General features: G+C 50.1%; 1 protein-coding gene across 1 annotated transcript in view; it reads left to right on the top strand.

The window, feature by feature from the left end:
• Nucleotides 1–16,487, top strand: part of pik3r1 (phosphoinositide-3-kinase, regulatory subunit 1 (alpha)) — a 32,424-nt gene that overhangs the window by 8,349 nt on the left and 7,588 nt on the right. Inside the window, exons 3-7 of the mRNA XM_062555008.1 lie at nt 6,240–6,332; nt 6,656–6,730; nt 6,849–6,980; nt 8,728–8,929; nt 9,624–9,706. Coding sequence (XP_062410992.1) covers nt 6,240–6,332; nt 6,656–6,730; nt 6,849–6,980; nt 8,728–8,929; nt 9,624–9,706 — 585 coding nt within the window. The remainder of the gene's footprint in view (nt 1–6,239; nt 6,333–6,655; nt 6,731–6,848; nt 6,981–8,727; nt 8,930–9,623; nt 9,707–16,487) is intronic.

Consider the following 16,487-nt stretch of genomic DNA (forward strand, 5'->3'; position numbering starts at 1 on the left):
AAATCATTCCCAGCAGGGAGGAACAGTGTGGCAGCCCGGCCTCTGGGCTCACTGAACCAATCTGAGGTTGTGGGTCAAAAGTGCGCGGGTGAGATGGCACGCCATCCTAAGACATATTCACACACTCACACACACATTACACACACAAAAAAAAAACTAAATGCACACACACACACACACACTAAATGCGCATACATACTCGCACACAAAAACTACATGTGCATACACACACACACACACACACACACACACACACACACACACACAAAAATCCTCACAACTTAATTTGAGGTCATTTTCGAAAGGAGGAGGGGGGGGGGGGGGGGGTTGATGGTGGTGAAAAAAAAAATATGGACGCAGGTTGTAATTTGATTTCCCTGTTTAAGCGCTGCTCAATGGAGGAGCTGCTTGGCCCAGCTCACAGTTCCAGTAAAAAAAAAAGAGAAAAAGAGGTCTTTTTATGAGGCGGCTGTGCGTGAGAGAGCACACATGTGCTTCTCATTACACAGCCCCAGCCTCCAGAGGCAGAGGCCTAGGCAGGGCTGAACTGGCAAAGCTCCTTACAGCGGGCCAAGCATGTCTGCTCGGAGGATTAGCAACACGTTAGAGGGGGAGGGGGAGCAGAGGGAAAGAGAGAGAGAGAGACACAGAGAGAGAATAAGGGAGAATATGGGAGGCAAGGATGGGAGTATGAGAGGGGGGAGGGATTGGGGGAGTCATGATATGAAATATGAACGAGGATCACTGCCAGGGTTTTGGCAAGTAGCTGCCCCCTTCTTTTTTTTCCCCCTTCCCCACATCTTTTTTTTTTTCACCTTTGTGTGTGCATGTGAACGTGAAGTTTGCCTCTGCGTCGCAGGCAAGGTGCACTGCGGTTACATAACAGTCCAAAGGCTGCCTCTCTCTCCTTGTGATGTGATAGGACGAGAGCCAAGCCACCCGCATCGCTCCGATCCACTTCGCTCCGCGGGGAGCGCGTACCTGTTTTGACACCTGCGTGCGACCCTACCCGTCTCACTCTCTTGCGACGGGGAAGGCGCGGCTCAGTACTTCTCACCGATTGGTCAGCAGCCTTCCTCTGTGTATTGCTGCAGAACCAACCTTTTTTTTTTGTTTGGTCTCAGCTGAAACAATGGATCAGGTATCGATTTCTTTTAGGGGGGAAAAGCTTTAGTAATAAAGGGCCACCAGTAGGGAACTAGCTCACATGCGGCAACATGCAGCAGTTTTATCCCCTCGCTTTAAAATGAGGATTTCTCCCAGCTCAGCTTAATTTAACATCATTATCTTGAGGCCGCTACCTATTTAAGGCATGAGCGAAGAGGCTTGCATAGACTATCTCTTGGAGGAATGCCCAGAAAGCAGCCATTGTGATTCCGTGGAAGAATGTTCCATTTTAAGCTTCGTCTTTTTTAACCTCATTGTAGGCACCTATGAATTAGCCTCCGTCTGTGTGTCTGGGGAGAAATGCAACTGTTAAAGTGTTGGTGATGTTCATGTGTTTCTTTAGCCTACCCTTTTCTTTGTTTGGTTGAGGAATATCATACCTTTTAATGTTCCCTAAGCCCAGTCTACAGCAAATAATATAATCTCTTCTTTTAAGGAGCTATGCCCTTTTACCCTGTGGACTTGTGAAATATTTGAAGATTAGTTATATATTCACCATTGGTTACTGCAGTTGGGCTTTTACATCTTTTCGTGTGTAGGGGGAGGCAGAGAGTTACGTTTTTCAGGGCTTCACCCACCCACCGCAGCTCAGCAACTCGATCTCCAATGAACGTTAAGCATGCTTTTGTATTCACATCAACTGCTGGTCTGTTTCAGGCAAATGCAGTTTGTTGTGTGAATTAGTAGTTTTTTATTTTCATATTTTTTTTATCTATTATTGCAGCTCGCTTGAAAACACAGGTGTCAAATCTGATTTTCACATACAGCTACTTGGAGAGTAAAGGCTGTTGTGAAGGATGGGCTTTTTTGGCTTTACAGTGGTTATCTTAAAGATGTGTCTTCAGAGCAAAGACTGCAGTTCTGGTGGGTCTTGGTCATTGTGTTTCTAACCCCACACACACACACACACACACACACACACACACACGCACACACGCACACACACACAGACACACAGACACACACAGACGCTCTCAAAGTAAGTCTTGAGGCTAGTGCCTCTGGCGTGGAAGTGCAGGTTAACACAAGCCGCCTCCCTAATTAGACTCCCGCGCATGCTATCTATAGGAATGCTACCCCCTCAACAACCCACGGCTCTCCAGCCGGCCGCAGACAGTAGTTCACCCGTTTCAGTCAGACGCGGCAAGCTTCAGGCGGTCTCTCTCCTTTAAAACACAGAGACGGCAGCTGCACTTCACCGCGCCACGCCACGCCGCACCTCTCTCTCTCTCTCTGTTGCTCTCTCGCTCTCTCTTTCTCTCTCTCTCTCTCTCTCACTTCCCCAATCCGTGGTTGAACTCGAGACTGAAGCCTTCTGGGACAAGGAGGAAGGGCTGCCAAGCTCTTAGGCGTGTGTGAACTCGCTTCGTGGGGCCCTTCCTCCTCCACATGTTGCCAGGGTAACTGCAGTTGGAGCGGACTCCCTGATTGGTCGGTTGAGTTTTTAAGCCGCCTCTCAGGGTCATGTTTCTTTCTTGTATTTTGTTTTGGGGTTTTTTTTTGCTCTTTGGTATCTCACACGTTTTCCGTTTTGTTTGCATTTTTTTTGTGAGAACGAGAAAGCTAGTTCCCAAGGTAAAAAAAAGAAAGGGGTGGGGGGGGGGGGGGGGGGGATTGCGGTTGTTTTGGAAAAAACTGTTTCTCTGTTTAAAAAAAAAAAAAAAGAAAAGAAATCTGTTTCTGGTCATAATAAACCCACGGCACAGTCAATTTTTCCCCTATTAGCTTATGAGTGTGCTTTTAATTGCTTCCACCTTTTTGGTTGAAGAGATGGCGTTCAGGGCAGAAAGGGGCGGGGGGGGTTGTTGGAGGGAAGGCTGCACTGAAACCGATGTGGGCAAAATGCCGGGAATCGGGTGAGGTGCCTGGCTGGCTCCAGCAGTCTGCTGAGTCGAAGCGTCAGGCTGAGTCAGCCAGGCAGCCAGTCAGTCAGCCGTCAGACCCTCTTTGTCTTCAGCGGCGCTGTGGCTGTGTGAAGCCCTCCTGACACCAGAACGCTGCCAACGTGATGCATTTATTTATTCAGGAAACAAACAGCAGAAGTAGTGACGACGATGAGGAACGTTTGCAGACATGTGAGAAAGTGTGTGTGAGTGTGTAAGTGTGTGGGGGAGGGGTCTGTGCTATGTGTGTTTGTGTGTGTGTAGAGGGTGTTTGTGGACAACAATACTCGTGCAGCGTCTGCTGAGACCAAAGAGCAGAAGGTGTCACAGCAACACTAACAGAGAAATGGCGGAGGGGTTTTAGGTGGGTTGTGGGATGTTCTGGGACGTCATTCAATCCTGCCACGGCGATCGGGTCTCCCAAAAGCCCCCTGTACGCACTGCCCTTCCCCTAAACACACACCTTACACTTTCCCCCCAATACTGAGAAGCAACTCTATATCTCTCCTCACCAAGCAGCTGATTGGCCAACGTGCTGTCAACCCGTTGCGGCCCATGCCAACCTGTGTAAGTAAACACTGCGCCTCCGGGAATCCCGGGCCGATTCTGCGTGTAGACAGCGATTTGGCTCACCTTTAGAGACCTCAGAGACACTAAGGTCTATGGGTTCCTATACAGTCGGTTCCCACTGAGAGGGGGGAGACCTTGGCCCAGTTACGGTCTCTTATAAGGGCCACGTGTCCGTCCGTGGCTGTTGATGTTAAGTGATTTTGTTTATTTATTTTTTCTTTTGTTTGTTTGTTAGTTTACTATTTTTTTTGTTTGCATGAACCCAAAATGTTCAACTTTGTCAGCAGCAGTCTAAAATGGCCGGCCAGCCAGTCAGTACAGTGTGTCCAGTAAGCTGGTCACGTGTGTGCTTTTAAGAAAGAAAAAAAAAAAACGTCAGGAAAGCACTTTAATGAGGTTCTTTTTAAAAGTAGGATGAGTTGCTAACTTTAGGCTGTGATTGGCGTTGTTTGAATTCTCAAAAGCAGTCAGCGGGGTCAAGCCAGTCTGCCTGCTGTCCAGCCTGCGGCTCTGTTGGCAGTGTAGGATGTCATCTGGACAGAAGGTGAAAAGGTGACAGTCCCACAACCGCGCAGGCACACGGCAGGGTCCATTCCCCCCTCACCCCCCCACCTCTTGACACCCTCGGTGTCTCAAGCCATCCCTCACCTCCCTACACACACTACACATGCACACATACACACACACACACATGCACACATGCACACACCCCACCTTCACCACCCCCAATCCCAGCTCTCAGATGAAGACTTCTGAGAAAAAGGCTGCATCTTGCACTCAGTGCCTGTAATGGGTAACAGATGGCCTGCCACAGGTGGGCGAGTATGAGTGAGTGAGTGACTGTGTGTGAAAAGTGCGTGCGTGTGTGTGCCCGAGTGAGTGAGTGAGTGAGTGAGTGAGTTAGCAAGTAATATTGTGTGTTGTACTTGTGCGGCTCTCTTTATTCACACACACACACACACACACACACACACACACACACACACACACACACAAACACACACACACCGACGGCTTATGCCCTTTCAGCAGCGAGCCGGTGTGTACTGAACGAGGTGCTTTGGCTACCGTCGGTGATGAATGCGCAGTCTCAGGTGCACACTAATTTTGCCGTGTTTGGGAATTTTTCAGCCAGGGTGGGTCCTGCCTCATTTCTCTTCAAAAAAAAAAAACAAAAAAAAAACGGTGATTTGCTTTAAAAATGGAAAAAAGATGAAGCGAGGTGGAGGTGGTGGCGGTGGTAGTGGTGGGGCGGGCGGTGTAGTTAAAAAGAACGACTGGTGAAGGACTTCCATTCATGATCGGCTTGCGTTTGAGACCGTAGGCTCGAAAAGTAGCAACAATTGGGCCCTTTCAGTCAGGGAAGTATTTTCTTTTCTTTTTTTTTCTTTTTTTTTTCCTTCTCCAGTCCTTTAAGCGCAGTGGTCCTGGTCGGGGAAGCCAAATAAAGCTCTTTCATGTGCGCACCTGGTTTTGGAGGATCAGAGGCATGTGGCCGAGCCGCTCCGGGCCGACCCAGAGCAGGGCAGGCCAGACCGACCCTGGTTCTGTTTGCTCAGCCCTCCTTGGCCCACTCTCAGTCCAGCTCCTGTGCACAGTTAATCACTTCTTTCCTTCGCACTGTGAAGTTCACTCACACACACACACATACATACACACACCCGCGCACACACACACTCTCACTTGCTCGGACTTCACACTCACACACACACTCACACGCATATACAGACTCTGGCGTGCGCACATACACTCACTCAAACTCTCCTCTTACTTTTCTTTCCTGTCCACGTACACTCACACATACACTCTTTTTCTGTCCCTGTTTCTCCCTCTGTTTCACACACACACACACACACACACACACACACACACACACACACACACAAACACACACACACACACACACTCACAAACTCACACGCGCGCACGCCATTCCATCGCACACCACCCAGCTCAAATGTTTCACACCCTAGCCCTTTGCCTGTCCTAGCAGCGCTCCTGTTCCTGGGCCCATTCCTGCTGCCCATCAGCATGTCTGGAACCAGAGACCGCAGCATGCCCCGACCAGACAGACCAGACAGACAGACAGACAGATGGTGTTGGGATGGGAATGGGATGGGAATGCCAGTAGTGTGAATGCGATGCAGAGCAGCACAGTGTTTGTTTTATCTGTTGCTGTATCTGTTGCTGGGGCAGTCGTGGGGCCTACTGGTTAGTTAGGGCTTCGGGCTTGTTACCTGAGGGTTGCCGGTTCGTTCGATCCCCGACCAATCCATGGCTGAAGTGCCCTTGAGCAAGGCACCTAACCCCTCACTGCTCTGGGTTGTGTGATTCACCTCACTGTGTGTTCACTGTGTGCTGTGTGTTCACTAATTCGGTTAAATTGGGTTAAATGCAGAGAACTTGAATTTCCCTCACAGGATCAAAAAAGTATATGTTCTATTATTCTATTCTATTCTATTCTGTTTGTCAGACCAGCAAGATTGTCAACCGCACTGAACCCCACTCTCTCAACTGCTGACATAAGACCTCTTGTCTGACTAGCTAACAATGTTTCTAAAAAGCTTAACAATGTTTTTCTCTTTCTCTCTCTCTCTCTCCCTCTTCTTTCCCCTCCAGCCTCTACGCTGTTGGACCTGATGGAGCAGTTTGCGCCGCCTGAGATCGCTCCTCCCATGCTCCTGCGTCTGATCGGGGCCATCGAGCGAAAGGGTAAGGTCTCTTCGCACCTCCTCCCCCTGGTCCCCACGCCAACCATTCCTCCAGCACCCATCACCGTTATCACATTTGCTCGACACCCCCTTTAACGCTTTGGGCGCTTTGGGACGATTTAGCAGCTGTGTTTACTCACAGTGACCTAAAACGCAACAAACGTCGATATTTTGTCACCATTTCCCGCTATCACCTCGGGGGGAGAACTCTCTCCCGAGGACTCGCCCTGGTTACAGCTCGGAACATTTCTAGGAACGTTTCGATTTGCAAGCTTACGTGGCAGGTTTCTCTGTGCCCTGATTGGACGTTTTTGCCCCCCCCAGGTTTGGACAACCCCACGCTGTATCGCACCTTCACTGCGGGCGGTGGCCTGGAGGTCCGGCAGTGCTTTGACGGCGGTGAGTCACGTCGCCACTCTTCGCCGCCCGCCACCAACACACTGCCTGCTCAGTTGGTTTAGTCTGGGGACATGTGGCGTGGAAAACTGACCATTTCTGTGTGTGTGTGTGTGTCCAGATGCCCCCATGTCAGACCTGGACCAGTTTGACCTGCCCGTGCTGTGTGACGGACTGAGGCGCTACTTGCAAGACCTTCCCCAGCCTGTCGTCCCCGCTGCCATCTACACCGATTTGGTCCTCATTGCCCAAGGTGAGCTCTCCACACCCCATTAGTTATATAATAGGTGTATGACTGTGTGTGTGTGTGTGTGTGTGTGTGTGCGCACATCTATGTGTGATTGTGTGTGTATCTCTCTGTGTGTGTGTGAAGAGGTCCATCTGTTCAGACTTTTGAAACAGTTGGCCATTGCGGACGTGTCTGCATCGGCTGACCTTTTTTAAAGAGACGAGAGGGAGAAAATGCCCTCCTCCTTTTTTTTGTCTCATCCTGTTTGAAAACCACCAGCCCCCGCACCCCCCACTAGCCTTAGCTGTGTCCACAAAGGCAGTCCTCGCTCCCAGGCTACCTCAGCGTGGCTCTAAAATGGACGGCTCAGAAACGATGGCCAAGAGGCAGCCCTGAGGCACTGAGCCAGCTTGAGCTAAAGGCCACACGGCCTCCCGTCTAACCACTAGGTGGTGCTGTTCTGCCGGGGGAAAAAAAGCCTTCCGGCCTTCAACCGATGCAGCACCTGACACCGACTTGCTGGCAGATGAACTATTGTCAGCGTGTGTGTTTTACGGCCATCGGTAAGCACACTGCTGGGATGGAAAGGCAGTTCAGAGAATCACAGCGGTCATAGCAGCTTGCTTTCCTTTCTGGAAATGACATCGGACTCCAAAACAGAGGCTCCCACTAAGCCTGTTCAGGTACTCAGAGTGAAATATGTACCGTAGTTGATCCTTCCCATCTTTCTTCCATCAGCTGAGGTAAATAAACCAGTGTTTGTATACGCTCAATATTGCCTCAGATGAACCTTAATAGGAACGTTGATGCTTGGTTAATGATTGCTTTCCCCCACCCACTAAGCCCCAGTGCCCAGCCTCAGCTGTCCTCGGCACGTAGGTTCGCAATGTCCAGTACTACAAATGACCACCCCTCGAGAGCCTGCTACATGTCAACAATGTTAAATGTCCCTCACAACAAGCTCATAGTACCGATCCGTTCCCCTTTTTTTTTGTCTTTTTTAGTTTTTACCTGCTTCCTTTTCTCTGTGACACTGTCATGCAGCCTGTCTCATAGTCACATGGGTCAGAAACAGGGTGTATGCTGTTAATAAGTGCCAGGAATTTAGATACCATCTTTTGCATCCGAATATCAGCCGCTGTCTTGCAGGCATAGCTCTTGTCGAAGCATCTTAAAGGTGAGCTCACCGTTTCGATCAACCCTTGCGGTCGAGAGCAAGTAGGGCTGTTAAAAAAGAAAATAACTTTCCATTAGTGATACACCAAAGACCTTTTTTTTCTCTCTTCCTCTTCCTGTATGTCTTTGCTTTCAAATCTCGCTGCTGTCATAGCAACCACACCAGGTTCTCAGTTATCTGAAAGTTTGGTGTTAGATTTGCCTTGAAGCCCCTTCGTCGAGAGTGAGTGACTGTGTGTGTGTGTGTGGGATGTATGAAATACTGCCAAGAGGTCACAGGTAGGCGTACTTCGTGTTCCCCACAGAGGTCTGTTAAAGCGTGTGCATGTGTGTGTCTGTGAAGTCGATCTTTTTTTCACAGGTTTTGTTTCATCCCCTGACAACTTGTGTGTGTGTGTGTGTTTACTTTTGAACAATATTTGATCTTTTCTTTGTCCTCGTCAATGTGCTTTTAGTTAAGTGGAGCGCATTGAATTGCCTCCCTGTATTTGAAATGTGCTAGATAAATAAACTTGCCTTGCCTTGCCTTTAACACATTTCTCATTCTCTCTGTGTGTATCTGTGTGTGTGTGTGCGTGCGTGTGTGTGTGAGCAGAGGTGGCGAGCCCAGACGATTGTTCCGTGCGTCTGCGTCGCGTGCTGCAGTCCCAGGCGGTGCCCCCTCAGCACTGGCTGGCGCTCCAGTGCCTGCTGCGCCATCTTGCCCACGTGTGCCAGGCGTCGGCCCGCAACCTGCTCAGCGCCCGCGCCCTGGGAGAGATCTTCAGCCCCCTGCTCTTCAGGCAGCAGGCCGCTAGGTAGGCACTGCACCCACGCACGCACACGCACACACACGCACACGCACACACACACACACCAACAAGCACACACACACACAAGCGCACACACGCACTCTCTACCACACACATAGACAAGTTCTCTCTCTCTCTCTCTCTCTCTCTCTCTCTCTCTCACACAGACATGTACACACACATACTGTATATACTCAGATAAATGCAAATTCACACACAGAAGCTCATACTCTAGCTCATACCTGGCATGCGTGGACACACACAGCCTCTCCCAGATTGACATGTGATATGCTAATACACACGTACGCACACACTCACCCACACACTGCACAGACGAGGCCTCGGCTCCACGGTGGTCTGCGTCAGATCTCCGATCAGATGTGGCGGAGCGGCACACAGCGTGCTCTCCCTCCCCAAAACCTCGGCCTCGCACCCACACGCACGACCCCGGCTGCTCTGGACAACCGACTTAGTCCCTCTTCAACAGCTGTCGGAGCACGCATTAGTGCCGGACGCCAGTCCCGCTCGCTAAGCCCAGCGCAGATTACCCACCCACATGCACACAAAACACACACAAACACACACACACATATGCTGCTGAAAATGCTGACTTCAGATTCCACTCTCTTTTTTCGTCTTTTCCTTCTACACCCTCCCCCCCCTCCCCTCCTGTCCCGACACTCTTTCTCTCTCTGCATAGCTGTGAACCCAGTCCTGACTCCCACATAAGGATCATCGAAGTCCTGGTCACCAGCGAGTGGGGCGACACACAGGCTGCACCAGGTAGGACCAGAGGGACTTATTCACTTACACACACACAAACACACACACACACACACACACACACACACACACACACACACTCTCACACGGACACGCACTGTGATCTGTAACTGTGATTTATGGGGCGCACAGCCGTTGTCAAGCACCTGCGCAGTCAACTGGTGCATGTGGATCCATTTGCTGTTATGTAAGAGGAAATGCTAGTTGGTATGGTGTGCATGAATGTGTGTGTACGCGACGCGTGCTGTGAGTGAGAGTGCGTGCACGCATGTGTGCAAAAAAAAGTGGGGGTGGGGGACGGTGGGGGACAGGCTGATTAAATAAAATGGAGACCAAAGAGAAAAGTGGAGATTGCAAACGAAGAGCCAACAGCGCAGCAGGGGACATAAAAGCTATTATTAACTGGACATGGTCAGTTGCAGTGCTGCGGCTTCTGCAGCTTTCTCTCTCTCTTGCTCTCTCTCAACCCCCTTGCTCTCTTTCTTTCTCTCTTTCTCTCTCTCTCACACGTACACACGCGCGCACGCACGTGGGCTATTGTGGGGCCACCTCAGCCCCCTTTGCCGTCCTCCACTTTATTGCCGGCCAGGTGGCACTAAGCGGGCATCTCCGTTTACAGCAGAGACTGTAAAAACTGAAGGCCCCTTTTGATGTGCAGTGTTCAGACGCTTCAGTTGAAAGGCAACCTGCAGAAAGATCAGTGTGTGCTCTCTTCTTTTTTCTCTCTCTCTCTCTCTCTCTCTCTCTCTCTCTCTCTCTCTCTCTCTCTCTCTCTCTCCTCCTCTCTTTTCTCTTCTTCCTTCCTCCCCCCCTCTCCCTCATGTGGGTTTTAGTTACTCTTTCAGGTGGCAGGGCCTGAGAGCTTCCTCTCACCGCCTTCTCTCTCTCTTTCTCTCTTTCTCTCTTTTTTTCTCTCTCTCTCTCTTTCTGCACAAGGTGTTCTGTGAACTTCTGTGTGCTTTGGCGAAACGCCTCTGCGTCTGTACTAGAGGGTTTTCTGTCTCGAGGCCCTCTCTTACTCACACACACACACACACACACACACACACACACACACACACACACACACACACACACACACACACACACACACACACACACACACACACACACACACACACACACACAAGAGTTTTAACATTGAGACACCCTCCCGCTTGAGCTCCGTGTAACTCCATCCTGATTAGTGTGGCGCAGCAGTGTGATACTCTGTGCTTATATAACCCCTAACCCTAATCCCAGCTCCAAACCTTAACCCTAGTTGTATGCAATTCTTTCTCTGTTTGCTTAATTGTATTTAATATATCTTACTATTTCTTTTCTCTTCTCTTTTTTTCTCAATTTATTGTCAGAATATGATGCTCATATGGTGCAGGATAATGTAGCATGATGGCAGTATAGTGCTCACGGTATTGCAGGATATTGACATGATGATGATGATGATGACTATGAGCATGATGGCAGTATAATACAAGGTGGTGGCGTAAAGTGTAGTTTTCGTTAGTGGCTTTTGGAGGTTGTTTGAGGCTGCGGTGGACTGTAACCTTCAGTGACAACAGCAGCAGTGACAGTGGGAAGTGTGAATACAGGTGGGCTGATGCCTCCCTCCTCAGTCTCACCAGCAGCAAAATGTCAGCGCGAGGTCAGCTTCAGCCTGTCAGCCAGCGTTCTTTTTTTATTTACTGGGTCAGATTGGGAACCGGCGCGGCTGCCCACTTCTGGGCCGCTCCAGCACACTAGCGCTTTTTTTCCTCTGGAGCCGGCCGGGCTCCAGCGCACTCGGACTCGGGGCTCGCTGACGCACTTTTGGACACTTGTTCCCATTTCATGGTAGCTACCGAATTTGAGATGAAAAGTGTGCGCACATGCAGAGGAATGGTGCAATGTGCAATCGATGAGTTCTGGTTCCTTTGGGGGATGTGTTTTTTAAGTTTGTTGATTTTTTTGTTTTCTCCTTTTCCTTGTCCTTGCCATGGTCCTTTTTCTCTGTGGTCTGCCTCAATCGTCTTCTTAGAATTGTAAGGTTTAATCTGTCTTCTGAGTAGTTCTGAGATATTGAGCTTCAGTCTTAAGTCTTAGAATGCCATAGAATTATGCTGATAAGCAGAATAAACCTCTTCAGATAGAATGTTCAGAAATGCATACAAGAACAACTACAAGAAACTCCCCTTCTTAAGGTGTCCCAGAATATGTCGATATCTCAATTTTACAAAAATGGCAGATAGAACCTTGTAATTCTAATGGGACGCTTTGGCTTTGGCTTTGTCTCTTTCTAGCTTTGTCTTCTTTTTCTTCTTTCATCTCTTTCTCTTTCTCTCTCTCTCTCAACTCTCTTCTTCCTTCTCTCTGTTCTTTGTCCCTCCTTTGCTGGGGGGGGAGGGGGGAGGTTTGCAGGTCCTGCTGCGACTGTTAAAACGTTTTATTACCTGCTAGGGCCTATTTTTATCCTGTGGTGGCCTGGGCCGCGCTCAGCTGTCAGGCCTTCAGGGCTCCAGCGCGACCCACCTGCAGGAGAGCACAGAGCATGCACACACACACACACACACACACACACACACACACACACACACACACACACACAACCAGCAGAGTCAAGGAGAGGCCACACGCACACACGTACACACACACACACACACAGGCTCTCACCTCTTTCTCACCCGCTCACTCCCTGCCATTTTGGTTTTACTTTTTTTCCATTCAGGTCAGTCTCTTGCTCACACTTATTTTAGTCTTTCATGCGTACTCACTCACTCACTCACTCCTGTCCTTCTGGTTCTTCCCTTAATTGTTTTCTCTATCTTTCTGTCTTATTATTTTCATGTTTTATGATTTGTAGAGCTTTATGCTTTGTATCTCTGAATCTCAACCGAGTTCTCAGTCCGCCCACCTGACTTAAGTTCACAGAGTACAAGAGAAACGTTTCAGTCTCAGACAAGTTCTCGTGCCGAGACATGCATACTTGCACATGTGTGCATTTATAGTTTGGTGTGTGTGTATGTGTGTGTATGAAAAGGGGGAACTGTGTGTGTTTCTGTGGGTGGCAGAGTGTGTGTGTGTGTGTGTGTGTGTGTGTGTGTGTGCCCAGTTACTGGGGGTCTATTTTAAGGTCTCCTGGCGAAAGGGTCGACTTCCTTTTGATTGGCTGCGGCGGTGAGCCTGAGCCCAGTGCTTCCACAGAGTGCCGCTTGTTGGGCCCACCGCCGGCTGCACTCGTTTCCTCAGGGTTTCACTCCACCTCTCCCCTCCCTCCTTCCCTCTCTCTCTCCCTCCCTCCCTCCCTCCCTCCCTCCCTCCCTCCCAGGCACCTCTCACCACCCCCCCCCCCCCCACCCCTAACCGTTCACCGCTCCACCCGCCCTCTGGCCCCTCCCAGCAGACGGCAAAGTGCCCACCTCAGCAAATATTTGAACCTGAGCAAGTTAATCATAAGACTGAGCCACCGAGCCAGTACAGAAAGATAGAGGGGGAAAGGAGGGATAGAGAGATAGCGAGAGAGAGAGAGAAAGAGAGGGAGGGAGAGAGAGAGAGAGAGAGAGAGAGAGAGCGAGCCAGCGCCAGCATTCGGGCAATCCCAGTGTAATCATTAGCTCGCTCGCACGCTCGCTGCCCCCACCCTCTCCACTGGAGCCGAAGCTTCTTTAGACTTCTCGTCTCCCAGCGGCACACAGCGTTCTGAGCCCCCCCAAGGAGTGTGGCCCCGTCTCTTCATCTCCCTGCCCAGAACGGCCCCGTCCGCCTGCCCGGCTGTGCGTGGTACCAGCTACCTCGCCCCCACACCCCCTGCCACCACCACCACCTCTAATTTGCCCCCACGGATTTACCTGGATTTCCCAACCCCCGGGACCTGGCTAACTCGTACGATTTCTGCCGTGCAGGCTTAGCCATCACGGAATGGAAGTACACCTCAGGACTTGTGCTGCTTTGTGGATTTGAGTTTGGACTTGAAAAGGATAAGCCAAAGGGGGCACGCTTTACAGGACTGTACTGTCATTGTGCCTGAGGTCAAGTACAACATGCATAACTTGCAGAGTAAGTGTGCATTTTTTTTTTTTTTTTGTACAGCTGTTGCACCATAATGAAAAAAGTTAGAGCTGTGCTTGGTGTATGGGTGTCCGTGTGTTGACCGTGCGCAAGTTTGTGACAGGGGCATATGCAAAGATTGTGTGTGTGTGTGTGTGTGTGTGTGTGTGTGTGTGTGTACTGGTTGCAGTGCGACTTTGAATCAACCTTTTGCGATTTTATTTTCTTTGCCCCCCCTGTTGGTTTTAATATTTTTTTTTTCTGAAGAGGAGGCAGTCCTTGGCCAACCTGTCCTGTTGCTTTTATGGGGAAAGAACTGTTTTGACAGGCCTCATATATCACTGGCTTTTTTTTTTTACCCTCCAAAGAGCCTGCCGTTCTTGGTAGGGTGGGGGGGAGGGGGGGGGGGGGGCACTTTGTACATGTGCTCGTGCAAGTGTCTGTGCGTGAAGTGGGTTAACCAGTTCAGTCTCAATCAGGGACGTGTTCCAACATGCCCCAACTTGAGGGAGAACATCTGTTTGGAGGATTTATTTACATTTGACAATCAGTCTGCGTCACAAGTGAACCTGCTGCTGTCACTGTCTTTGGCACTGACACCGGTTTTTCAAACCTTTAATAACCTGCATTCTGTCACTCAGACTTAAGATAAGAAATTACTGCGGTTGATACCGAAGGCTGATATGGATGGATGAAAGATTTCCTTTGTGCCCTATATATTCCTGAGACAGCAGGACTGGTTGAATGAGGAGGAGGTTTTTTTTCTGTCTCCCTCTCTAAATATCTCTTTCTCCTCGGTTAATGTGCCGCATTCAGTCACAGATGAATGATAAGAAAAGTTGCTGTGTGTGTGTGTTGCCCTGCAAGGCTGATATGGGAAAGAATGAAGGTGCCCATTGTAGCACATATTTCTGAAAGAGCAGGACTGGTTGAGTGAGCAGTTTTTTTTTTTTCTTCTTCCCCTCCACCATATATCTCCTCCTGTTCTCTGAAGTAGGACATGAGCCGGGGTGCTTAGCAGCCGACTGACCCGTCATTAGAGCTCATGGGATGACAATGCCCGCATTCCCCGCGCTACTTTAATAAACCCGGCTACTGAGAAACCACCGCTATTTTCAGATCGCCGGGGCAGACAGGCAGGGTTGAGATCTTTGCCCTACACACACACACACACATGCACACACACACGCACACACACACCACCACCACCCCTCCTCCTCCTCCTCCTGTCACATTCTGGGATTACAGACGGTATCGGCAGCGCTCTCTGCCCCACACGGCCACATTACTGGCCAGCTCTGCCGGCTTGCCTACGTGCTGCAACACAGAGGCTTTAGCATGATTGCCAACAGTAAAGAGAGATAGAGAGAGCCGGAGAGAAAGAGAGAGAGAGAGAGAGGGAGGGAGAGAAAGAGAGGGGGGGAGAGAGAGAGGGAGAGAGAGAGAGAGAAATCTCGTCACATGCAGCTAAGAGGAGGGGCCAAGTCGACCTGCAAGAGCGAGTGAACGATGGAGGGGAGGGCGAAGGAGAGAGAGAGGAGGAGGAGCAGAGGCACTGAGCTCTCATTTCCCTTCCCTCGCTCATGAGAGGATGCTCTGCTGCAGCACAGCTCTCTGCTGCTGATCGCTCTCTCTCTGGCTCGGCAGGCTCTTTGTGCTGCACTGCGTGGACGTGTGTGTGTGTGTGTGTGTGCACTTGCCTGCAGCAGGATTTACCGGAGCACTACTTTTTCCTTCTCGGGGCACGCTTTTGTAACGCCTTTGTAACGAGACGGGCCGAGAGCCGGATTTTATTTATTTCATTATTTTTTTCCCCTTCTCCAACCGGTGAGAGGGAAGGAAGAAGGGGGGGGGGGCAAGGCATAGCAACGGAGACGGTGAGCTTTCACAATGACATCATTGCGCTGGGGAAACGCGAGCCGAAGCAGCAGGCAAGGCTGCAGGAGTGGTCTCTGACAGCTAGTCGCGTGCCATTGGCTGTGGTAAGTGATGTAATGTAATTCTGCCTAGCACTTCTTCCTCCCGGCAAGCTTTTTTTTTTTTTTTTTAACCGCCTGTGAGATCGCAAGCACATAAAACTCGTGCAAAAGAACGGACGTGAGCGAGAGAACGGAAGAGAGAAAGATAGAGAGAGAGAGAGCGCGAGAGGTCTTTCGTTTGTGGTTTTAAAGCTGCGTGCAAACTAGGTTAGATGCAGAGACCAGGATGACACATGTCAGCGACCAGCGTTAAGCATGTGTCGCATCGTAGATTGCGAGGGATATGGAGCTGCATGACCATGAATCTTTTCTAAGCACTGGAGCGGAGATGCTGTCGTACATCGAGATGGACCCTCCAGGTAGAGTGATTACGATTTGTCTCCTGTTGCTGGGCTAGTGCGTAGACGATTTCTCGGAGCTTAACGCAGCTTGTGTGTGTGCTTTGGGATGACACAAGCACCTGCTACTGTTCAGTGCGCTGTTGCCATTTGTGCTTCGGTTATGAGTTAATGTTATTGACCTTGTTTTATACTCCTGTTGGTTCCTCTTTTTTTTTGACCGTTGTGCTGTTGCTCAGACTGGGGGAAGAGCGGTGGGTGAAGGGCTTTGCTGAGAGTTTGCTGATGTGCGATCAGAGTGTGAAGCTGATGCTGCGATGAATGAGATTCTTACACTGTGAGTGAATGGGAGCAGAGAGATGATGAAGGGTGGTTAGGGGGGGGGCAGCTGGGATGGGTGGGAGAGAGAGAGGGGGGGTGGGGGTGGGGGGGAGGTGTTGGGAT

The sequence above is a fragment of the Sardina pilchardus genome, chromosome 14 (genome assembly GCF_963854185.1).
Source record: "Sardina pilchardus chromosome 14, fSarPil1.1, whole genome shotgun sequence".
NCBI lineage: Eukaryota > Metazoa > Chordata > Actinopteri > Clupeiformes > Clupeidae > Sardina > Sardina pilchardus.